The following is a 26,518-nucleotide window of genomic DNA, read 5'->3' as shown; positions in this document are numbered from 1 at the left end:
TCTCTTGATTTGATCTTAGTGCTCATTTTGCATGCATTAAACAAGATGAATGTCTACTTATGCATAATTTAGTAAAAAATGTTAGTTTATCTTTCTCAACCCATTAAGAATTAACTTCTCATGTTTATGAAAAGAGATAAGGTGGAAAGAATAGGGAAGAAAGTGCATTCATATTAAGATGGAAGTGTTTTTCAATCCCTAAAAACTTAATACAAATAAAGATGGTGAAAAGAATGTAAGGAAAACTAGAATTGATAATGTCAAGCCCGACACAATATCTTGCTCCCTTTGGCCTCAAGTGGTGGCTGCTTCACTTAGGTTGCAATGGTGTGAAGGTCTCTCTCTCCTTTTTCAGAGAAGAACTCCAAGCTTTTCACCTAGAATTCTTCAAAGAAAAGTTCGAAGAAGTGGTGGTTATGGTGGATTTAGAGTGGAAGTTTGACAAAGTTCCGACCTCTTTCGATGGTAGAAAAATCTGTGTTTTCTTCCATCTTCAAAGGGCTATTTATAGGTGTCGAAAGGAAGGTTCCTAGTCTCTCTCTAATGATTATGCTAACACCTCACATTAAATTCCATACCCTGTTGCCGTCTGCTTCGCATCAGAGATCCATTGACTTTGCTACGAACGTCTCATATTAACTACCAACTTGTTAGGTTGAGTTGACTTCCACTGCTCACGCGTTTATTGTATTCTATTTGTTGTATTTCATCTCATCTCATGGCTGTAACTTATTTCTTTTATTGGTTTCTTCTTCATTTCATTTGAATCATGCATCTAAAAGTCACAAATTTTATACTTTTCAAGGATTATTGGTTTTATAAACACATATTGCAAAATATGATTGTTTGCATAAGAAGGCAAAATAATTTGTATTTCTACGAGTTATTAGGAATATGAAAACATAAATTTGAAGTCAATAGATTCAATAAAAATAGAGTTATATTTATGTTTTCATATATATGTTTGGTAGCATATTCATAAATTTGATTTTAATTTAAACAATTGTTTAAGATGTGTTTGATACTATATTTATTAATTATAAAACTAGTACTTATAATTACTCACTAAATATTAATTGACAACAATTCTTTTTTAGTACTGAAAAAAATTGTACAATTATTAATTTGTAATATTATGACTTTGTTTGATATTGGTTTTTTTTGTTTCTATACCATCTACATTTCTTATAGTGATTTGCATTTTTCTTAAAAACAACTTTTTGAAAGCCACTTTGTTAGTTCTCAAAATTTGGCTTGGTTTTTTAAACCATTGATGAAAAGTAGATAACGAAGAAAGAAATTTGGACGTAAAAGTAGTGTTCATAGACTTAATTTTCAAAAACAAAAATCAAGAACAAAATAATTACCAAATGAGGCCTATATAATTTAAAAATTAATTACTTAATATATATTTTAGCTTTTAAAAAATGAATTGAGTTCATAACGTGACATTGTATTTCTATATATTTTTATCTTAATACGATTCTACATTTTAAAATTTAAAATTCAAAATCTAAATACAATGAAAACATAAAAATGTTACTTTCAAAATTTACGTTGTTCAAATCGTAAAATTCGAAAACAATTTTCAGAAATAGAATTTGGATTGTGTATCGAACACATATTTGTTGAATTCAGTGAACCTGAAAACATATAACATAATTTATGTTTGCAAAAGATTTTTGTACCAATGGTAATTTTGAAACATTTAGTGTGTGTTTGACTTAAGGAGTTTAAATGTAAGAGTTGGAAAGTAGGATTTGTGAACTCTATTCTTTATTTGGTCCAAGGAGTTGATGGGTCTCATTACTAAAAAAACATTAATTTTATATCTTATCAACTCCCAACGCTGTGTATCCCAAAAGTTCAAAACTCCCTAAATTTCATAACTTCTTACTCTCATTACTTACAAATGCACGTGCACATGTGGACAACCCAAGGTTTTGGTTAATTAGTAAAGTTCAATTGATTTGACCTTTTTTTTTTCATTTAGAGATTTAAATCTCTCACTTTTACGTTGGGATCAATGTTTTTTAAAACTCGAGGCACGATAAAGTGCAATAGTCTTCTGGAGCTTAAGTACAAGGTACAGGTTGTTTTTCGTGAGACGCACTATATATAAAAGTGCTAGATAAAGAAGAGAGCATAGTTGAAAGTGAAATATAAAGATAAAGACCCCTAAGTACCAAGAAATTTTTTGCATTTACACTTAGTAAATTTTATGTTTTTATTTAATAAGAAAAATGAAAACTCCTAATTATAACTATATTTTAAAAATAATGAAAAAGTCCCGAGGCTTTACGAAAGACGCACACATGAGATTCACAAAATATCTGGAGGACTTTTGTGTTTAGACTCGATTACTTTTCACAAAGTTATGCTAATTAGTTCAAATCGAGTATAAATGTGTTTAATTGGAATCTTTCCAATGAATAAATATAAAAAAATATATATATAATAAATAAAATAAATAATGCAGTTTCTTTCCACCTTCATTCCTTGCATTTATATTTAATGTAAAGTGAACACCAGCCCATGAACCAAACAAACAAATCCCTATGGCATACATGATTATATAATAGGAACTAGGTCCTCAAACAAAGTTATTGCTCTCCTAGTAAAAACCGTTATCCATACTTTCCATTTTGGAAAGAGATTGTTACCTTGAACTCATGAAATAATAGCAAACCCAGTCCAGAAAACTTGAGAATAGTTTCTGTAATCGTGTGTAAGGTAAATCCATATTCTTCTTCTTGTATCAAATTTTCACATATAAGAAGTTACAACGTTATCTCATCAATAAGGACATCATACATATTTCTACAAACAGCCGTAATTTGGTAATTTCTAACCAACCAGTTACCCGGTATCGTATCGATCCACTGGAAAAAGGCTACATTTACTTTCTGTTGTCTCAAATTTTGACACTCCACGATCCAAACTTTCATTTGATCAATTTGAGGACCACAGTCTACTTTTTAGAATATTGAAAATCTCAGGAAGGCTAAGCCTTTTTCCATATTGGATAATTAACCAACCTACAAAGGAGAAGTATGCTACCAGAAAACAAGCACGATTCAGGTGGTTAAAAAATCTTACTGTGAAATACCTTAGCATCCAAGGAATCAGTGGCTGTAGAATCCTTAAGACAGTAATGGTGATCAACGAAGTCAAGAAACCAGTCACGAGTCCAGCCAACATATCCCACCTCCAAAATATAGCTCTTTCCTTGTTAGAATACCAAGATAGCAATATTTTTGTGCACCTGTAAACCAATAGAAAGACAATCATTTCTTTTTAGATAAATGAATGTCACCGCAAATCCCAGTTAGATTCAAACATGATATACTTTATAGTTATTGGTATTTCATTACTAGACCAAGAGAATACAAATGTGTTCAAATATAAAAGATAAGGGAATCAAGTAGTTGAGGTATTTGGAGTCCTCCCTCCGAGTATACTAACTTAGGTCCTAATCCGACAAAACAATTGCCTGCCTCCATTCCTCCCCACTCACTCTATTTATAATTAGTCTCCACAAACAACTCCTTAGTTAAATACTAATGTACCCTTAATAATATTCCCGCTTCTAGCCCAATTTCATTCCCATCATGCTACTAAACCATCTGGAACTTTTTCTTAGGAACTCTAAGTCATTGTACGTGATACAGAAACATAAGTGTAAGTTAATATATTGCTAAATCTTCCGGCTGATTATACCAAAAGAAAACATCATCAGCAGTTAGATTATGTAACACCCCGGATAGGAGCAAGAATTTCACATTTTACCGAGTTTCTAAATGTATCAAGATTTCGACATGGAAGAAAAGGATTATTAACACTAGATGTCAATCGTTATATGAAGGGTGAAAACTACGGTAAGAGATGCGATAAACCATGAGTTCTTCAGTTCAATGGTGCATATTCTTCCAAATGTTAATAGAGATGTGATCGTGGTTAATCTAGCAAGTCAACTAGAAAGATCCAACAAGCCCAAACTCGTCCTAATATCCAAGATGAAAAGAGACAATATATATATATATATATATATATATATAAGAAGTCATTACTATCTGCAAAAATTAACAAGTTATTCCTTTTTTCCAAGCCACAAGAAGTAACATAATTCGGACTGGAAAATGTTGGTAAAAGAACTTACAGGAAGTAGTATCTTTTAATCATCTCAATTTTTGTAGGTTCTTGAGCTTGACAACTGGAAAAGCCATCATAGTCTAAGCTCACTTTGGAAATGCCAGATGAGTACCAGCAGTCATATGTTTCATTCACCTAGTCAAAGAACGACATAAGAAGTATCTTAGAAGTAAATAAAACAGAAACTGGTTAAGATGGTGAATACCTTATCTGCGTCCTTTGTAAACAGAATAATCTAAGGACTTCAATCTATGCAGTAAAATCAATCATGGGTGAGATCCATTGCTAGTGCACCTTGAATTTATATTTAGCCAACCATGCAGCACCAAAATTAGGCCTGCATTTATGAGGAAGAGCCTCATTTGGAGCCTCTGCCAAAGCAACCCGAGACTTGCCAGAAAAATGATCCTTCATTTCAACCTAAAATTGTGAAAGAAGAAGAATAAATAAAGAAGAGTAGGGGACGGGCTTACTTAAAAAAGATCTATTCTATAGGTTGTACACCTGTGTTCTTGAATTCTAAGAAGGGCAGGGACAAATACATTAAAAAAATTATTGAAAAAAATTATAATAGTACCAAATCAGGATAAACAGTAATATAGTACCAAATTTAGAGGTGTTTGATACTAGGTGCGACAAAAACTGAGAGAAGCAACATACAAGCATTCAACACTCATCATGTCAACAACTTTGGATCACATGGTTCCTAAAGAAGAATGCAAGGACTAACACTGGCTTAATCTTGCTTACATCAAACTTGCAATTTTAGGAACTCCATTCTGATCATCTCGCTGATGTCTCCTTTCTGATCTTACTTCAGACTTTTCATTGGTATACTTTAACTATCATATAACACGATTTGAGCGTGGAGGATATGCATGGAGAATTGAATTAGTAATAAAAAAACGCTTGTTGGTCACTATCAGACATTCAGAGGTTTTGTATTTCCTTTTCTTTTAATTTGCAAGGAACAAAGAATTGATTGAATTACTGAACCTACAAATGGAAGACCCAAGGAACCCATAAGTTTAAAAAAAAAAAAAAAAAAAGAAGAAGAGTGCTCAAGCATTTGGAAAGAGTGCTCAAGAAGAAGAAACAACGACAATAATATCCCAAATTTACCGCCTATGACACCTTGGAGAGTCCTTCTTTCTACCCAAAACTCCAAAAAAAAGGTGCACTAACTGCATTCAACCAACGCTTTTGCGTTCTGAGTTAGGTTTTGACAGAAAAACAACAGATGTAGGCCTAATCAAGTAAAAAATAAAATGATCGTATTGATCCCAAAAGTATCAAGCCTCCACCAAATATTAAGAGTATAGGCATATTAAGAAGAAGCAATACACCAATTCATTAGCCACCCAACAATTTTCCTAGAAAAGTGAACTCGAGTCTTCCTTGAAGAAAGAGACTCAAGAATTTTTTGAAAATGCCTTAAAACAGGACAAGGACCATACTTAATCGCACTGACCTCATGCCACAGAAAGTTTGATTCCACATGGGATCATTACAACGATCATTACAACCATTTAGCTAGCAGAACCTTGTAAAAAAGTCTCAGATTACTTAGACCCAACCCATCTTGATCAATCAACCATGAGACTACCTCCCACCTAATTGGACGAGCATCCCCTCCCTCATTCAACTCTTTCCAATAGAAAATTGCTCATAGTTTTCTCAAAGTTGAAAACAGAGACAATGTTTAACACAATCAGAAAGTAAGTCGGTATCCCATCCCATTGAGTACAATTTGGATAAATATCATCCTCCCCCCCTTGAATAAAAAGGTTTTTACTAGAAGCAAACGCCTTTCATAGTTGAGTATCATTAAAGCAATAATGTGTAAAGTGTATAATTTTTTAAAATTATATTTATTGGATGTATCTTTGCGGTGTCCATGTCCTAGTTTCTTAAAAATGGGACATAATCATGTCATTGTTGTGTCATATCTAAGTCCCATGTTGTGTCCATAATTCATTGCTTCCCAAAAATGTTCAAAGACTTCTAAAGGAACTAAATCCATAATATTGCTCAATAAATATTGTAAAATGACATGTAAAGCAAATGCAACCCTATAATTAAAGAATAAGGTATCAATTAGCAATCTATATATCAAAAAAAAAAATCAGAATTCATTGATGAGTCGTGGGCATGAAAAGAAGAAACACAAATCTTCAACATGGTTAGAAATTTACGTCATTGTATGATGTCTCATAAACAAATTCATAATAGCACAAGGTTATTGCCAGAAGATAAGTATTAAGTTGTGTATTGAAGCAAAAATGCCAAAGAGATATAGCTGAGAATAAATCATTTTAACCTTGAACACTGACGCCCAGTAGTAATCATAACGACATCTAAACTTATTTCTTTCATAGGGATAGAAAACATTCTTGGCTTTATAATTCAGTAGCCCAAGTTCACAAACCTTAGATGACCTAAGGTCCACACCTGCCAAAAGAAAAATCACTCAGAATAGGTGGTGAAGCCAACTGCCTCTTTTCATAGAAGACTAAAAGAATAACGAAATACCATGAATATGAAATGAGAGCTGACAGCAGTTAAAACCCCAAGTTTATTATGAATCAAAATATCTAAACTCTAAACAATTTCTAATACTTCCCCTAATCGAGAAGATAATGTTGCACTTTCAGAATACCGTCGTTTCTGTTATATGGTCATTGATATCTGACTTAGTTTTTAGATTATCCAGAAAACGGAGTCAATTCTAAGATAAGTTTGTACATATATTACTCCATCCGCTAACTCGATAACGAGATTCATTGTTTACAAAATAAAATAATAGTTATATCCATAGTCACGAGATTCACGAGAAGATATATAGACCAACCTTAGAACAGTCTACAAATCATTCTGTGATTATAAACACCTAGATGATAGAACCTACTATTTCAATGTCAGATAGTCTCAGACTCAGTATTCAGCAGGACGTCCTCGTCACTTCCAAAACCAAAACTATCAAAATTGATTTGAAAACAAACTAAAATAGAAGATGCAAAAGAAAAACTCACTGCTGGAAACAATCTTGCACTGAGAGCGCAAAGAAATGGGACTTGTAATTGACGAATTGGCGACAAAAATTGCAACTAAACTCAACGATAGAGTCACAAAAAAAAATGAAACTACTGGAAGCAAAAGCGCGGCACACCATCGCATAGTTAAAGCTAGAAAACCTCCCTTCGTCGTCCTCTCAGAGGTAGAGACCTCATCGTCCTCAGAATCCATCAGAGTACTGAAATTGAAAGCTAATCACTCCGATTTCTGTGATGTACGGCACAAAGTTCTAAGTTGTGAAGAGACGATAGCTCCGGCCACCGGAAACATCTATCCGGTGATCGGAGTCCCTTTGACCAGGTGAAAGATTAGATTTTATTTTGCAGAAGAGAGGGGAGACGATCGACTCTTTTCTTTTCTTGTTTTCTTTTTTCTTTTTTCTTCTTTTTCTTTTTTGGACTTTATGAATGTTTGGACAATGTATTAGAACTTTAAAAAGATTTATAATTCCATGGCGACAGGCCACGTGGCCTTTTCATATTTATAGCGAAAATTTTTCGATGGTTAATAAATAAAATGAAATTTTAGTTTCATTTCCAATTATATTTTTTCAAACTATTTTGAGTTTGATTTCAATTTAGTTGGGATATTTCAAAATATTACAATTTTATTTTTAAAATTTAAGTTTTGTTTTAACTTGACCCTAGATTTTATCATTTATATTTTTAACCTGATTTTTTCACTAATTTTAAATAATTATGAAGTAAAAATTTAAAATTACTTTTAATAGTGATGAAAAATAGTTAAACTTAGGTCACATCTAACTTAGTGAAAAGGTAATAAATCAATAGCAATGTGAAAAGTAGGTCTCGTTTGATTACTTTTGGTATTGTTTACTCGTGTTCGGTATTCGTATGACACATGGGCCCACTTTAAAATCTATAATAAAAAACGCAAATTGATTGACGAGTGGAGTGTGCTCAATCTAATGCATGTAGAAATTATGTCAATCATTACCATGACTGTTATAATTATCATTATTGTGACTATTATATAGGAAAAATTATGAATTTTGACATATTTACTATTACCGTTTCTATTACCATTAATGTTTGACCTTCGTATATAACAATAACAGTAAATGTAATAAAATTCATAATTTTAAGTAAACGAAATCAAAGGCAATCCAAATATATTTGCGATTCAAACTTATTACAATTTATCCATCAATGAAATTTCATTACGATTGCACCAATTTTTATTATGGTTTGGTAAATGTGACCTTGATTAATTATAATTCTTTTAACTTTTAAAATTTATTTAAATAAATATTAAACTGAAAATTTGATATTTAGTAAAAAAAAAAAGATTAAGAGCGTAAATCTCAACCTATAAACCAAATTAAAACGAAATTTAAACCAAATCTCAACCTATAAACCAAATTAAAACGAAATTTAAACCTCTTTAACATTTTGAAACATATATTCAAAAAAAGAAAGCAACCAAACGACACCCATTGATCCAAATTACTTGTCTTTATCGAGACTAATTGAAATCAAATACAAAATCTGATGACTAAAAGTGTAACGTTTTGAAACATATGAACCCAATGAAAACCATATTGAAAGGCGGAAACTTAGAGACAAAAAAGATATTGTTTTCTTCTAAAAAATAAGGTTGAAATATCACTTTAGCCAATACTTTGATTTCGAAATTTGTTAAGTTGTAGTTGGTGTATTTTCAATTATCTAATTTTAGTCCCCTACTTTTAATAAATCTCAAATTTAGTCTATCAAAATTAATTTATAGCAAAATTAATTAATAATAATAATTTTCATGTATAAAAATACAATATGTGAATATGTTTTCAAATTTTCTTGTAAAAATGTTATTAAATATTTTATATATAAAAAAAATCAACAATAAACTAGTATTGGAGACTAAATTTAAGATTTATTGAAATATATCGACTAAAATTGGATAATTGAAAGTAAAGAAACTGATATATAATAACTTTCAAGGTATATGAACTAAAATAATATTTTAACTTTGTTCAATTCCAGTTTATACACTTTAAAATGTCCAATTTTAGTACATTTACTAATATAAACATATATTTAGTTCCTAGGGTTTGTTGTTTATTTTTTCAAAAATTTTGGGTTATTTATTAGCATTTTCACGATAAATTTTGAAAATATATCTACATATTATATTTAAGATTATTATTATTTATTACATATTGTATTTAAAATTATTGTTATAATTTAGCCAATTTTGATTAAAATGAACTCTAATGACTAAGTTTAAGCTTTATTGAAAGATGTGTTATAAAATTGCTAGCCTTGCCTTGACCATTTCTATAAGCTGACTTGTATGGATGATGCGGAGGTCTACATCATCACATCCATTTAAATATTTTAACGCTATTGATGTGGAGTAGGGTTGGCAACGGGGTCGGGGCGGGCCGGGAGAGGGTCCCCATCCCCGGCCCTATAGGGGAAATTTCCCATCCTTGCCCCTGTCCCCGCCATTTGAAAGCGGGGACGGGGGCGGAGATTCCCCTTCGGGGAAACGGGTCCTGCAGGACCCCATTCCCCGTTTTCCACGGGGATTTTTTATTTTTTTCTTTTAAATTTTTAAGTTTGAACTTGACTTTTGGACTTAAATTTAGAATTTATATATTCAATATTGGGCTTACAACACTATAAGTCTATAGTATACATTATAAACATACATATAAATAAGTTATTTTTTATATTATAAATATATATTTATAAAATATTAAAAATATAACTATATAAAATTGGGGTCGGGGTCGGGACGGGGCCCCGAAAAATTTTTCCAGTTTGACCCCATCCCCGATCAAACCGAAGATTCCCCGCCCCAATCTAGGGCCCCACAGGGAATTTTGCCAACCCTAATGTGGAGTCTATGTTTGGGAATTTGTTTGTAGTACTATAGGATTATCATACTTTAGTTGTTCACACTATAAATTTACCTTTATAATTATTTATATATCCCACATATTTGTTAGTGAATCTCATCCTAATTTTAAACATGCATTAACGTGACCTACAATAAATGAAGATAGTATGAAAATTTATCTATATTATCGTAGTATAAAAGATTTCCTCTATTTTATAAAGCTTTTAGAAGACCTTGTGGTCTTCTGTTTTCAGGTTGAGCCCATTAGTCATAGAATTCAGTTGAGAATTCTTCATGACATGAGCAGAAGATTTGTGTGAGAGGATGGATGAGTGGTTGTATTTCTTATCATTACAAGTAAAGAAGGAGAAGCTTACTACATTAGACGTAGATTTCTTTTTGGGATTCAATCACTATGAACTCTAATACATTATTTTATAAAAAATACTTAGGTGTATATCGAAGAGTACCTATTTTTATACATTTATCAGATTGTCCAATCATAATATGTCATATGGTAAATCTTATTTTTCTCTCTGTTTTTTTTTTAAAAATATTTCAATTGTACAAAGATGATAACCCAAGTATTACCTTATTTTATTTGTTCTCTATTGCTTATTTTTTATCATCTAATTCGTAATTTAGAATTATCTTTTAAGTTCATTCAAGTGTGATTTTACAAACTCAATATCTTGTTTGCTTAATTGTTTTGTCTATGTAGGTTTAAATTTGAACAAGTTTTAAATCACATAGACCAAAACAGTATTTTAATCTAAAATGTAAATTTATGATTTATTTTTAGAGATATAGATTTTCTTTCATCTTCCAATTTTCTAATTAGTTATTAAATTGTAAATTTAGTTTTTTAAACCTTCGATGTTGTATCTATGTTAATTTATGAACTTTTGAAAGCATTTTAAACTTTGTACCTAATAAGTTATTGATTCATTCGGTAGTTTTTCGGATCTGTGAATTTACTAGACACAAAATTAAAACATTGGAGTTTTATTAGATATAAGATTCAAATTTTTATTTAATAAATTAATTATTTTTTAAAATAAAAAATAAATGTTAGACATGACATGAAAATTCATGGACTTAATAAATACAAATTCAAATTTCAAAAGATTAAACTTGTAATTAAACTTATTAATAAATACTTAACAAATATTTTAAAATATTATAGTTTCAACGAAACAATAATTCTTTTCTCATTTTGTGCTCGTGTTAGAAATCAAGTTGCTCACGTAGGATCTAAAGGCAACACTAGAGGGGTGAATAGGGTTGACTACAAATTTTTAAAAAATAATTTTATCTTCAAACAATGCTCAATAAAGTTAACCCACTAATTTGATTAAAGAAAATTTATGCAAGACAAAACTTAAATCATGCAAGCTATAATAACTTCAAATTTAAAGACAATTTAATCAAGGATAAAGTTAAATAGCACACTAAAAATTAAATCATGCAATTATAAAATATTAAAAAATAACTAAGACAAGAAGCAAAAAATTGAAAACCATAAATAAAAGAGAGAGGAAGAGAAAACACCGGGAATTATAGTGGTTTGGCAAATTGCCTACTCCACTTTCCAAGACTCCTTCTTGGGTATTTCACTCAGTAGTCCTCTTGCAGGTGAGGACTAAACCGACACACGACTCTCTTTTTCTTAGGCTAAAGAGAAACCCAAGATCCTTTTTATTGGTTCAGGATCAAACCAATTTCTTTTTCTCATAACTCAAGATGTACTCACATCTTAATACAATTCCCAAAAATTAAAAGAAAACCTCACAATATTACCTCTTGAAGGCTAAATACACAAGTTGAGCACTCAGAAAAAAAAACTCACAAAAAAAACTCTAGACTAATTTATGAGCAAGGAGGACAAGAATTTGAGAGTAGAGAGAATTGAGAGCTTAAGACTTAATAGCTTTTGGTGTATGAATGAAGAGTAAAATCAAGTTGAATTTATAGACGAGGAGATAAATTTTGGCAATTGGATATGATTGCAAATGAAGGGTGAAGATTGAATAAAAATAGAAAAGGAAAGGATTTGTAATTAAGAGAGAAATTGAAAATGAAAAGGATTTGTAATTAAAAGATGAATTAAAAAATTGGAATTATTGAGATTTGGAAAATAAAAAAGATTTGAAGGATGACAATTTAGGAAGGAGATCAAATTTGAAAAGGCTGAAATTTGGTGAGAATTTGGAGAAAATTGGATCATGAAATTAAAGGAAAACAAGAGAATAAAAATGAAAATAAAAAATAGTCGGATGATATGAGCACCAAGCGCACAGGGGAGGAGATTGAGCGTCACGCGCCGCATTCTGTGAAGAAACCGCAGGCACGTGCAGTGCACGCACGCGTCCGCACGTGAAGTTGGGTGATCGCCACCTGTCATTATCTCATTCGTCCACGACCGCCACGTCACTGCCACGTCATGTGCAACGTCAACAAAAAGTGATCGGTTTGAGTGTCACGTCACCCGCCACGTCAGTTGCCACATCATCAATATTTGACCGTTTGTGTGCCACGTGTCACTGCCACGTTGGATTTCATATCCAATCTCCTTTTGCTTATAACTTTCTCGTTTGAACTCCGATTTGAGCGATTCAAATTGCGTTGGAATCGTCTTTCCGAGCTCTACAAGATAGTAACTCCGAAATTCTGAAAATATTAGTACAAAAAATCTGAGTTTGTTATCATCAAAATATTTGATTTGATTGAAGCCTTAAAGCTAATAGCTCATTCTATAGCTTGTTATCCTACCAGTTTGTCGAATTATTTTGTTTCCGCCCATTCAAAAGATTTCTTAATTACTAATTTCTCAAGTTAGATTTGTGAAATATTATTGGTGACCTTTTTTTTAACCATCTTATGTTTTCATTGCCTCAAAGTTCAACAAAAAGCTCAATTTAGTGTCGTCTTTCTTCATTTCGAGTGGTGGGCTTATTTTTTTTAATCATCTATTAAGAGTGATAACTAAGAGGTTAATCCATACTAAAAATTACAAATAACTTCTAAAGTATAAAAACATCTCTAATGTATTGGTTTCAATTATAATCATAAATTTTATACGATTTCATTTCCTTTTATCTTCTCTAAAAACAATTTTGAAAAGTTTTTGCTACTAAAATCATAGACACATATATATAGTTTATACATTGTTCAAATGAACAAAATCTAAACACAAACGATAAGTATATTAGTGGATTCAAGTTAGCAAATATATATATATATATATATATATAAAATTAAGAATATTGTGTTGAAAGGAAGAAAATAACATGTATGGTTCACATATGTACTATATGTCTCTTCTGTTTATTTATTTTTCAATATATTTAGATAATTTATTTAAATAAGTATATTTAAAATTTTTTGTCTATGAATTCAACCACAAAGACCTACCCGAATTGTTTTGAAAATAATTTTCAAATTTTTTAGATTTATTATTTTTATTTTAAAAAATTCAAGGAATAATTGAAACAAACTTCATAGATGGAGGCATTCGTATAATTTAGCCTTAAATTTATATTCTAGCTTTTACACGTGGCAGTGTGACACGTGGAATCACGATTGAGTTGAGATGCGTATCGTGGAAGCTGAAGGGATACAATTGGAATTTTCATAAAAGGCCATAACAATAATAGATTTTCGCGGTTTTCATCGCAAATTCATGGCGCTCCCCCATTTTCTTTCTAGGGTTTTAAATTTCTGTAACTGATACTCTCTCGTTTTCCCCCAATCTTCTTCTTCCTGTCGATTCCACATTCTCGGATTCAATTCCCATTTCTCCGATTGAATTTTCATCTTCTAAGAACGAACTAAGTTCTTCGTTGGGGACTTCGAGTTTCGTAACCATTTCTTGAAATGGCAGCGTCAATGGCGCCGTCTAAGCTGACGGAAGGAGCAGTGATGGTGATATGCAAGCGGGAATCGTCTGCAGAGACGTTTCAGCCGATTCTACAAGTAATTGACTTAAAACTGGTTAACACTTCGCAACAATCGGGCAGCGAGAGGTTCAGATTGTTGGTTTCTGATGGAACCCATTTCCAGCAAGGAATGCTGGGCACTCAGCTCAATGAACTGGTTAAGTCCGGGAAGTTACAGAAAGGTTCCATCGTTCGACTGCGGCAGTATGTTTGTAACCCCGTTCAAGAACGCCTGTAAGTTTTTCTGGTTAACTGAATCTGTTAATTTCGATATTTGTTTGCTTTTTTGGATAGAAGATAGTTTGGAATCGATGTGTAGTGTAAAGAGATGGAAATTAGTATTCCTTTATTTAAGTTTCGAAATTTGATTACTGGGAACTACTTGAGTGCAGATTGTGTGTATATTTGGAGTTTACCTCTCTCTTCATTTTTGCCCCTTTCTCTCTTTCGTTTTCTGTTGATAAGAGATAAGTCACATTATTTATGAAAAATAGGAGTAAAGCAGATAAGAAATCTCTCACGGTTGATTTCTTTGCATTATATCCTGTGGTTTTTAACTTTCAAAGCTAGGGACTAGGTGAAGAATTTGGATTTCGTGAGTTATTTCTCTAATTTTGGAGAAGAGACATCGAAAGAGAGAAGGAAAATTTACTGAATAACCATCCCAGAGTACAAAAAATCTACATTGTATGATCGTCATTATAGTTCAGAAAACCACCCCCAAATTTCTACTGCTTCACTGATCAAGATCGTCCTTAAGTTTTTGGGGAAAACAACGTTGGAATGAAAAACGTTAAGCAGGGAGTAAAAGGCTCACTTGTCTTCACAAAACTTGATTCTCAATCCATTTCATAGCTTGTGCAAGGGTCCTCCAGTGTCGTGAATTTAAACATAGTAGATCAAGGGCCCCTTGACGTACCTACTAAGAATTTTTCTAGTGTAGCGACCCTATTGTATGCCTGCCATCTTTTCAATCTTCTCAAGTAAATCTCCGGTTCCATTCTTAAAGGAAAGCACCATTTTAATTTCTAGTTTCCAACCCAAATGAGTCATTCTGGTTTTATTATTTTGTTGTTTTTTGATGTCTAATGTTGTTCAATTGTTAGTGTACAATTTGCCTGAAGGGTTCCATCAGCATTCCTTATATTAAGGTCTTAACGGTTGTTTATTCAACTGAGTCTACAAAAAAGCACATGCATCAAGGTCATTTTATTGCTTCCTCCTTTTAAATCTACCGAATTTGCCTTTGAAGAGATGATATATATATATATATATATATATGTATGTATGTATGTATGTATATATGCATATTGTTCATGTTGGTGCTCTCTTACTCTTCTTCATATTAAATTTCCTTTTTTTAAGGGGGGTTATTATTTTACAAGCTCCATATAACTTGTTAATTCCAATCACAGGATTATAATTGTCATTGAGTTGGATGTGATAGAGGAAATGTGTGGAATTATTGGTGAGCCCGTATCAGCAACAAAATCGGCAACAGGTGCATTTATTGGAAACTCCCTATCATCTGGGGGGGCCCTGGGGGCTTCACCTGGCAGTGGAATGATTGGTAAGGTGAATGTATCTAGTGCATCTCTTGAACAGCCTAAAGTGAATCAATCACATGTACCGCATATGGGATCTTATTCTAACCCTCCTGAGACCGGAAGATTCTCTGCATCAGTTGTGCCTCCTCCTTATCCTAAGACAGATCCTGGAACAAGGTTTAACGGGCCATCTCCTTTAACTGGATCATATGGTAATCAGAAGATGGCATATCACAACAGTGGATCAGATATTCCCAGGCCACCTCTAAATTCTTATCCCTGTCCTCAGCCAACATATCAACAGCCACCTTCATTGTACAGTAACAGAGGACCAGTGGCGAAAAATGAAGCTGCCCCAAGGATAATGCCTATTTCTGCTCTGAACCCTTACCAAGGAAGGTGGACAATAAAGGCTCGAGTTACTTCAAAAGGAGAACTCAGACACTACAATAATCCTCGTGGTGATGGGAAAGTGTTTTCATTTGATTTACTTGATGCATACCGTGGAGAAATACGTGTAACATGCTTCAATACAGTAGCTGACCAGTTTTACAACCAGATTGAATCTGGTAAAGTCTACTTCATTTCTAAAGGAAGCTTGAAACCTGCTCAAAAGAACTATAACCATCTCAAAAATGACTACGAAATAGTTCTTGAAAACACATCAACAATCCAACCTTGCTTTGAGGATGACCAATCAATCCCGCAGCAGCAGTTTCATTTCCATCAGATTAGTGAGATTGAGGGCATGGACAGCAACAGTGTTGTTGATGTAATTGGTGTTGTTTCTTCCATTAATCCTGCAACTTCTCTAATGAGAAAAAATGGTACTGAGACTCAGAAGAGATCCCTTCAGTTGAAAGATATGTCTGGCCGAAGTGTTGAATTGACTCTTTGGGGAAACTTCTGTCAAGCGGAAGGGCAAAGATTGCAAAATATGTGTGACTCGGGGTTGTTTCCAGTTTTGGCTGTGAAATCTAGTAGAGTAAGCGACTTCAATGGGAAGGCAGTGGGAACCATTTCAACAAGTCAGCTTTTTGTAGAGCCAGATTTCCCTGAGGCTCGTACGCTGAGAGAGTGGTTTGAGAAGGAAGGGAGGAGTACTCCTTCTGTCTCTTTATCCAGGGAAGTTGCCAGTGTGGGCAGAACAGATGCCCGTAAGACCATATCTCAAATTAAAGATGAGAGGTTAGGAACCTCTGAAAAGCCAGATTGGATCACGGTTAGTGCAACTGTTTCATTTATTAAGGTTGACAATTTCTGTTACACAGCATGTCCTATAATGATTGGGGACCGACAATGTAGCAAAAAGGTTACAAATAATGGAGATGGAAAATGGAGATGTGACAGGTGTGATGAGTCTGTTGACGAATGTGACTACAGGTACATACTGCAGCTGCAAATACAGGATCATACTGGCTTGACTTGGGTAACTGCATTTCAAGAAGGTGGTGAGGAGATCATGGGCATACCTGCAAAAAGATTGTATTATTTGAAATACGAAGAGCAAGATGATGAGAAATTTGCAGAAATCATCCGTAAGGTTCTTTTTACAAAATTTATAATGAAGTTGAAAATAAAGGAAGAGACTTTTAGCGATGAACAGAGAGTAAGATCAACAGTGGTGAAAGCAGAAAGCATTAATTTTTCGATGGAGTCCAGGTTTCTTCTAGATTTGATGGAAAAACACAGAGCAGAGAACAATAGTTCTGTTACCCCAAAGGCAGAAAGCGCCATACACAATCTTGGATTTCATGACCCTGCATCTGTGAATATTGGTGGTGGACAGTTCGTGTCACCTATTCGAAATATTACCAATGTCGGCAGAGAATATGGTACACCCAACCAAGGTATTCAGTATGGGAACCAGTACAGCAGCTCTAGGCCTTCTCAATCCACACCACTTAACTCGAGCACATACTGCAACAGCTGTGGAGGCTCTGGCCACAGCTCAATGAACTGCCCGAGTATCATGAGCGGTCCTGTGCTCTCTGTTGGAGGGGGGATGTACTCAAGTCGATCTTCTGGCCCTTCTGGTGGTGCCTCTGGTGAATGCTTCAAATGCCATCAAACTGGGCATTGGGCTAGGGATTGCCCTGGTTTGGCCACTGTCCCTCCAGCTTACGGTAACAGTGGCTTCACGGCTAGATAATGCTCAGGGAAGTTCCTAAATTCTTTGAATCCCTAGTTTCATTTTTTTCACTTTCATTAGAAAAGATGTTGCAGGAGTAGCGCCGAGGTGGAAAGCGTGGACTTAGCTAGCTTTTTGGGGCCTGAGTTCCTGAAATTTTCTTGTACAGCTTTTGCTTGGAAATTATGTTTTGCATCTTAGTCTATTTGTAATCATAGTTTGGAGTCTACTTACCTTTGTAGTAATTTTCCTTTGATGGCTGCGTTTATATTTTGCTAAGTTAATGTATCTTTGTACAGTGTTTTAGTTTTCTTTTGCACGTATTTTTTCTCAAGTTTCTCTATGGTATATAGTGTAGTTGGTCTATTGATCAAATAAATAGTTTGTGAAAGTTTTTTGTTTACTTTGTGCAGTTTCGTCAAAAGCTTAATTCATAAACGGCTGATCCCTATTATTATTTTGACAAGAAAGTATCTTTTAATGTATGAAATTCACAAGAAAGCTATAGAATCCAAGGTATTACAATAGGCATTCTCCCTTGTTTATAAGGGAAGCATTTGAGAATGAAGCGAAAAGATAGAGAACTTTTATACCAGGATATAACAGATGACAAAGTGGCAATTTCAAAATAGCTAGGTAGTGCTTGGACTGCACTTATCCTTGTCCAGTCCAGATAATTGTCCAATAAGAAATTGTCAAATTGTCATGTGACAATTCTGTTCTAAAATTATTTATTTATTTATTTATTATTATTTTTTTTTTGTGCGTACAAGTGTACATAATAATTGCTCAACCAGTGATCCTTGCTCTGGAAGACTTTTTTGTTTCTTTCTTTCCATAAGATCCTAAAAAAGCTTTTGAGCAACCATAGATCTTTGGCATTCTTGAAAGGGTGACCTAAGAGAATGGATGTAAGGTGGCACCAAATTTCATTTGAAAGCACCGCAAAATTTACTCCAAAAATTTCAGACAAACGTGTAATGTTGGAAAAGCTGTTCATCATTAGGCCGGCACATGATACACCATTGAATAGATAAGGCCATGTTCAACATACCTTGATCTCTATTAAACATTGCAGTTTAAATTTTCAAGATCATCTAAATAAAATTATTCTTACTCTTAAAATTAACAGCAAACTAATCATGATGAAAAGTATTACGGCAGTCTAGATTTTTAACTGATGCTGATACAATTAGTTTGGAGTTTTAAACTGATACAACCTTAAATCTATTATCTTTTTCCAAATATTTTTTAAATACTTGACCAATTTACTAGTCTTCTCCGTGATGATTTTGAATGAAAAATGCCTGTAGTACGAGGAAAAGCACCCTCGAACATAGCTCAAAGTAAACAAGAACACTTGGACCTAAAAAAATTTGATCAATCTGAGTTGAAAATACAAAGATTGAAAGAGCTCTTATGATAACACAAGATCTTCTCAACAAATCATACACGGAAATTCACTATATATCAGTGCACAATAATTACGGTCTATTTCATTCCATAATCGCCATCTTGTAGGGGCTCTGTAAAAGGCAACATGAACTGGGATTACATTACAAGATCGGTTTTCACATTCAACCAGTCTTTAATAAGGATTTTTCATTTATGTTTAGCTAAAGGGTAACTTTTCAAAAGCGTAATGCATAACATTATATGATAGCCAGCCATGACAAAGGTTGAATATCTATTAAATCTACATTTCATAACAAGTCCAGTCCCATTAACAATATCAATGGCACTTCATTTATTTCGTAATATGCTTGTATCTATACGAAGTCACCTTACGAGCATACATTTGCCGGTGAAGACGTTTGCCTACCATCCTTTCGGAGAGGATCAAACACCATTCTTTCTACACCACAACGACCACCTACTATGGCATCCACCTGGGTTAACTCATAGCTTGGAGTAGACTCTAGTGCTGGTATAACTGTTGTTGCCTTTCCCTTCTCGGCAATAGCTTTCAATCGCATACGTTCAGCCCTCGAGCCGATAACCTGCCCTAGTACAGAAGCAGCTATGGTCATCGCCATGGCTGTCTTTGGCATCAAGACAGATTTCCGAAGCATGGCAATAAAGGGTACAGCTGCATGAATTGCCACAAACCATGAAAATGAAAACTTCTGAGTGTGTTCTCTCCATATACCAAGAGGAACGTTTGCTGCCATGCCTAAGGCCGCAATGACAAGCATTTTTGAAGGAAGGGGCTGAGGACGCAGATTTTTTACAAATGCTGTACGAGCGAGGGCAGCACGAGCAGCAACTATAGCAGGCGGGCACTTAAGCTTCATACCAGGTGGTAGCTGAAAAGCTGTTGCAACAAGTGGGAGAACTCCGCTAACAGCTCTAAAAGACTTAGCAATTGGACAGTTTCCTGTTTCCAACCATTCATTTCCCAGAGCCTCGTGCTTGGATGAACTTTCTTTTTTCTGGAAAACATGCAAGAAACAAAAATGAACTAAATACAGAAAGAAGGCCAATGAGCAACGGCTTACCAACTTCAATCATGCACGCAACTGTAATACAAACTGAAACTAGAACTGATCTTAAGATTGTTGTGTTTGGAATAAGAAACATCTGCAATTGATTTGATTAAACAATTTTGTTTGGACTGTTTGCGAGAAACGAAAAGAAAATACGAATTTTACAAATATAACCATTTTCATCTTTTTATAAAAAGGGGGCAGGCAAGAAGAGAACACTTTAAAATCTTAATTTGTGAATGAAAAATGAAACCTAGTGAAATTAAATTAATAATTGACTAAGAAATCTTTTTTTGTTTTGATGAGATAATTTTCTTTAAAATCTGGTATACTTTGACCATTTCAACGGATGACAAACGAAAATTCTCATTTCCAATCCAATGGGATTTAGGACCCTTCAAATCCCAAGGAAACAGACAGGGCAAATGTCTTCCAAACATCATATTATCAGACTATCTCCTCCACATGTGACGTTTCACAAGTTCAAGTCCCATATTTTCTAGCTTTCCTTCATAAACATGCTAGATTCAAGATATTCATGCATTGTCAAATTCTTGTTCTTTTTTAGCAATAGAATTGAACGTCAATCACATTTTCGTAAGCAAATTAAATTAAATTCTGAAATTCAGTCTCCACGTAAGTAGGCATCCCATAGAAAAAGTACTATGGATGATCCAACTTTGTGTCCCAAGTTTAAAGGTTAAGAAGAATGCACATCTAGTCTACCTTTGACGAATGATCATTCTTGTTGGATGCCTCAGACTTTTGTTTCTTCCATTTCTCAGAGAAGTTACCGAAGCTGAATGGCCCTCCTGGTCCAAAAGCTGACAGACTGATGGTTGCAGCTTTTGCTGCCAAGGGGTTGAAATGAGGAGCCGTCTCTGGTTCTGACGATATTTTCTCAAAGCCGGTTCTCTCAGATAGTGGGACAACTCCATCTTTACCATGAAAGAGCTTAAATGCTGTGTCAAAATTAGGACCATCCTCAAAAATTGGCCCTTTCGCTCCCCGAACCTGAAATTACAAAATCATATAATGAATTTTCTAAAACAGATCTGCCATTGCACATGTGTAGGGGTAGAGCAGATAAGGAAGCTACCGGTAAGGTGAAACTCAAGGTGGAGAAGGAAAAGCAGGTTGGTTTATTGATATTTCTGAGGAAAGGGCATCTTTGAATGTCCATTTCATTAGAGTAGCACTCAGATCCCTCATCATTCATTCCTCTTAATATAAACTCCATTACTGTTTCTTAATAAGAGTTTTCCTGCAAAAATATAGGGTTTAGAAACAAAAGGGGATAAAAAGTAGAAAGGTCAGATGCCCTCTAGGATAAATGATTATCAACTTCCATATGCTAAGACACAAAAGGAAAAAGCAAGGCACGAGTGAACTTTACAAAAGATAACACCATAAAGATATCAGTTCAAATCGAATCATAGTAGTTTCTCTCCAAATTCAATTTGCTTTGTATACTGTGAGTAATCGATATCTTATATGAACTCCAACTAATCTCACAAGATAAAGGTCCCATACATACGCCGAACTTCCCTCCCCCACCCCCTGGGAGTTTGATCCTACCCCAAAGTCACTTTACTTATTATTATTGTTATTATTACTATTATTATTTTGGTGTCCATGAATGTCTGAACCAACTTACGTGCACCTCGACTAATCTTACCAACCTGCCTGACTTTACAATATTTGGGTGTCAAAGAAACTCGTAGAATATAAAATCTTAGATACGTGACTGCCATGGATTGAACCCATGACCTCTTTACCTTTCATCAAGGTCATGCCTCATATTTACCACTAAGCAAATCCATGATGGTTACGTCACTTTACTTAATTCACACGCCCCAGTTCCTCCTCAGATATTAGATGTTAGAAATACATGCTTTTAAATTTCGAGGTATAACCACCCTCACAAGGAAGCCAGTGCTGAATCAAACTCGTTAAAACAAAAAGAACACATCATAAAGATGATTCTCCGTCAATCTTCGACAACCGGAGTCCAGCTATTTCGAAGAGAGATTGACAATTATAACCGATTACCAATAAACAGTCTATATCATTACACCCAAATGAGAGATGATCCTGAACACCTAATCTCTAATTAAACTTTTCAAATCACTAACCAAGCACAGGAAATAAAATCTACAAAACTGAAAAGAAATGCATCGATCGGCAAGAACAAGAAGAAAGCCCATATGAATTTCTCCAGCAGTAAAATCAATTATACATCATGCTCCCGCAACGGGAGAGTAATTCGCATAAAATAGCATAGAAACACACTCACTGAAATTTCAGAAACAGGGGTATTTAGAAAGCAAGTATCTGATTACATGTAACCCTACAAATCGGATTTTCTTTTGAGCTTGAAGATGAAGAAACTACAAAATTGACATTGAAAGACATCGAAAATGAAGGAAAGAAAGATCAGAAGCGTTTGAGGGAGAGAAAATGACCGAAGAAAGTGAGTATCGGCGAGTGATTGAAGCCGGAAAATCGCAGCCAAGAAGAGAGAAGGAGCAGGTTCAGACGTGTGGTGGCCACAAACACGAACTTCAACGTATTTTTCTCTGTTCCAGAATGGCTGCCTACGGCTAACCACTCCCCCAATAAATTTGCCAATAATTGTTCGAATAATCGTCCCCGTACGACGCCGTTTCAATGTGGGCACGATGGAAATTTTGTGGATAAATATCATATATTTTTATATGAATGACCTTCTCAAGAGTGATTGATGACTCGTTCCCACAAACAAATTAAAATCTAATTTTTATTGAATCATGGATGATCATCTCTATCATAGTCCTAATGTGATGGTCATTTTATCCCGATTTGTATAATTTGTTGTGTTTTTCAAAAATTTTAGGTAAGAAAAATTAGTATAGCTCAACTGACATAAACTAAATTTTATTGAACAGATTTTATTGCTTATGAGTTGGTCATCTATGAGCGAAATTTTGGATGTTCAGTAATTTGATTTGACAACCACCTTCTATGGATAGATTCTTGACTTTTTATTGATTCGCATGGTCAATAAATTTATTGTATAAAAAATTAGAAATAAAAAACAATTACCCTAAGTTTAAAATATCGAATATTTTTGGAAAAATTATAAGAAGAAAAATTCATTAAAAGGATAATTAGAATATATTTTCTTCAACAGGTTTTTTAAAAATATTTATCTATGAGTTTTTAAAACAAGCTGAAATATTTATTATTTATATTATATTCAGTAGTATTTTGTTAATTTATTTTCTAAAATCTTTTATGAAATAATGAAATGTTGATTTGATCTTCATATCGATATTTAGTCAATAGATACACTGATAGAAAATGTTGACATATCAATGAAAATTTAATCTTACTATTACCTACCTCGACTCATCGTTTGTCACAATAGTAGTATTTAAGAATAATGTAGAGTTCATTAAGTAAATTAATATATCATTTTGTGACGTGATAAAATATGTGTGAGAAAAAGTACATACTAATGCAGTATTGTGCATTTTCTTCCACATTATTTTTAAAATATATTATTATGGACAAGTAATAGAGGAAAGTAGTATGGAAAATAGTAAAATACTACAATAGTACTATATTTTTTCTCAAAATTGATCTACTCGATAATATTGGAATAAACTGTCATGACTAATCTAAAAGTTGGCGTGTATCAAATTTTATCTCATGACTTCTTAAAATAGATAAGCGTTACAATTTTTAACTTGAACTTTAGGAAATAATAAAATATATGCTTCATGGTACGTGTATGGTGGAGAAATCGTTGAAAAAGATCTTTTAATTTGAATTTTTGAATAGAATAGTGTCAAATAAATGTTGCAATTTTTAACTTGAAACTTTAAAAAATAATATAATCGATGCTTCATGTTACATGTTCGATGGAGAATTGTTGAAAAAGATCTTTTAATTTGAACTTTTGAATAGAATAGTGTCAAATGAAATAATATAGAAATTTTTTCATACTATTGTAAGTAGTATTATTTTCTTTCAAATTTTGTATGTTAGATAATATTGGAATAAAGTGTTATTACGCATCTAAAAGTTGAGGTCTATCAAATTTTATCTTATTGTACTTTACCATAGATAAATCTTGTGATTTTTAACTTTTTAACCTTTTAAAAAAAATAATATAATCTATACCATATAGTAGGTGTTTAGTTGGAGAAATCGTTAGAAAATATATTTTGTGTCAAATGAATCGTAAAACATATCCGATTTAAATTTGATATGAACAATAAAAAGAAAAGTAGAGAATTGGTATATTAATTGAAAATTGCAAGTTTTAGTAAAGTTTGTTAATATCTGATTTTGTATGTTATTCAAATTTAATTTTATGTAAAAACTTTTTTTTCATTAAATTTGTGATTTTTTTTATATATATATATATTTACTTTTCTTTTTAAAAGTTAAAATTAGCTTGAGAAAATAGGCTAAGAAGAAAAGTCGACTTGTACTCAAATGGACTCAAGATTGACCTAAGTATAATATTATCATTTTTAACATGTTCAAATGTTCGCTTTAATATTTAAATTAATCCGCTAAAAAAAAATTGGTGTAATATTGACAAACATTTTAGGTGTAACATCTATAGAACAACACAATATATAAAAAACTTTGCACATTTTTTTTAGTTCAACAATTGCAAGTTGAAGATCGAATCATCTATATTTGGGATAGTAATCAATGTTGTATCCATTAACCTATTCTCGAATGGACAGTGGCATAATTTAAAGAAAGATGGAACCAAATTGATATGCTTGAATAAACCAAATAAATGATGTCTAAATCAAATCAAATCAAATTGACCTAAAATAGTATAATTTGTTTTCATTCAAATTTTCTTCCTATTCTAACCAAATAAAGCCTCTCTCTCTATATAAAATTATATAATATTTATTAATTATTGTGGAATTGAATATTATTAAACCGATTAAGATAGGCATATCATGAATCAAGATGTTAAGAGTATAGAATCCTCTACCCCCACTTGTTGAACGAAAAAATAGTTATTAAATATTAAAAGTTTAAATTAGACACCGTAAAATAAGTGATACAATCCTTAAAATATTAGATTGTAGATGGTGTTTTAACAAAATAAAAATTTATAGATCAAATAATTTTATTGTTATTTTAATTTTAAAAATTCACAATTTTTCATGTGACTTAAAAAAATTTATCTTTAAACTTTCAATGTTACATGTAATAAGTGTTTGAAATTTTAATGTATCTCAAATTTTCACAAACTAGACAACATGAGTGTAGTTCAACTGACATAATGTTCGTAATTTTGAGGTTAAAAGTTCGATTCATACGATACCTTTGTAAAAGAAAAATAATAATAATAATAATCAGAAAGTAATAATCTCTCTCTTATATATGTATATATATCATACACGTAACTTTATTGACCTAAAATTCACCCAAAACAAAATTTGTATCAATTAAGTTCATTAATTTTCCTCATATATGAGCATTAAGGTGTTACATCATCTCGACCAATAAAATAAAGCTATAGAATCAAATTTTCACCCCACAGATTGTTAACTTAAGAAAATGTTTGTTAATACTATATATATATATACACATAAGATCAACTCAACTCTTAATTTAACCTGAAATTTTAATCAAATCTCCATAATTCTATTGAATCCACCTAAATATATTTTTTAAAAAAGAAATATATCAAATTTCTTGAGTTTTTTTTTTCCTAAAAAAAAGTGTATCAATTTTAATATTAAGCTCCGTACTAATTTTATTTTTTGTTTTTGTTTTTAAAAATTAACTTTATGAACACTACTTCCACCTTCGATTTTTTTTCTTAATTTAATTTTCATCGATGGTTTAAAAAATAAGTCAAATTTTAAAAATTAAAACACATAGCTTTCAAAAAGTTATTTTTATTTTTGAAATTTGGCTAAAAATGTAACCATTATACTTAAAGAAAGATGTATATCATTATAAGAAATATAGATGAAATGAACTGAATTTTTAAAAATGAAAAGATAACTAAACGAGATCTAAATTTATAACATCATCCTATTGCATTTGCAACCTTACGACTTTACCTTAGGGCAAGTTTTCTTTCTAGAAATCATTAGGGAAAAAAAGATATGCTTACGTGCGTCAATTGAAATATAAAACACATTTGATATGAAATTGATAAAATTTAGACAAAGTTCGACAGATGCAAACAAAAAATAACGTTAGGTTATAGCTAGTTTTTCTTTTACGTTGAATTGTAATTTATAGTTTTTCAAAAAAATAAAATTTATTCATTACGCTATAATAGTTTTATCG

The 26,518-nt window shown here is 32.6% G+C and overlaps 3 protein-coding genes across 4 annotated transcripts; 1 reads left to right on the top strand and 2 right to left on the bottom strand.

The window, feature by feature from the left end:
- Positions 1 to 2,729: 2,729 nt before the first annotated feature.
- LOC120069002 (exopolysaccharide production negative regulator) lies at positions 2,730 to 7,680 on the bottom strand. Its single transcript, XM_039020653.2, has 5 exons — positions 7,185 to 7,680; positions 6,473 to 6,603; positions 4,447 to 4,572; positions 4,160 to 4,287; positions 2,730 to 3,265 (listed from the first exon to the last, which is right to left on the bottom strand). The coding sequence occupies exons 1-5, from the start codon at positions 7,396 to 7,398 to the stop codon at positions 2,953 to 2,955; spliced, it is 912 nt and encodes a 303-aa protein (XP_038876581.1). The 5' UTR covers positions 7,399 to 7,680; the 3' UTR covers positions 2,730 to 2,952.
- Positions 7,681 to 13,737: 6,057 nt separating this feature from the next.
- Positions 13,738 to 18,111, top strand: LOC150032361 (replication protein A 70 kDa DNA-binding subunit A-like). The gene is made up of 2 exons (XM_090307432.1): positions 13,738 to 14,264; positions 15,446 to 18,111. Exons 1-2 carry the CDS (start codon positions 13,969 to 13,971, stop codon positions 17,727 to 17,729), a joined length of 2,580 nt encoding a protein of 859 aa, XP_090163558.1. The 5' UTR covers positions 13,738 to 13,968; the 3' UTR covers positions 17,730 to 18,111.
- A 1,165-nt stretch (positions 18,112 to 19,276) lies between these two features.
- LOC120091115 (uncharacterized) lies at positions 19,277 to 23,105 on the bottom strand. 2 transcript variants are annotated; one of them, XM_039048955.2, is made up of 4 exons: positions 22,660 to 23,105; positions 21,294 to 21,458; positions 20,921 to 21,208; positions 19,277 to 20,140 (listed from the first exon to the last, which is right to left on the bottom strand). In XM_039048955.2, exons 2-4 carry the CDS (start codon positions 21,432 to 21,434, stop codon positions 19,493 to 19,495), a joined length of 1,077 nt encoding a protein of 358 aa, XP_038904883.1. In that variant the 5' UTR covers positions 21,435 to 21,458; positions 22,660 to 23,105; the 3' UTR covers positions 19,277 to 19,492. The 2 variants fall into 2 exon arrangements, with proteins under 2 accessions (XP_038904883.1, XP_038904884.1); XM_039048956.2 differs by having other exon boundaries at positions 22,491 to 22,795.
- Positions 23,106 to 26,518: the final 3,413 nt, after the last annotated feature.

Source organism: Benincasa hispida, chromosome 11 (assembly GCF_027475165.1).
Source record: "Benincasa hispida cultivar pf3 chromosome 11, pf3_genome.v1.1, whole genome shotgun sequence".
Lineage (NCBI taxonomy): Eukaryota > Viridiplantae > Streptophyta > Magnoliopsida > Cucurbitales > Cucurbitaceae > Benincasa > Benincasa hispida.
Note: the sequence above shows the minus strand (reverse complement) of the source record. Positions and strands in the feature narration are given on the sequence as shown.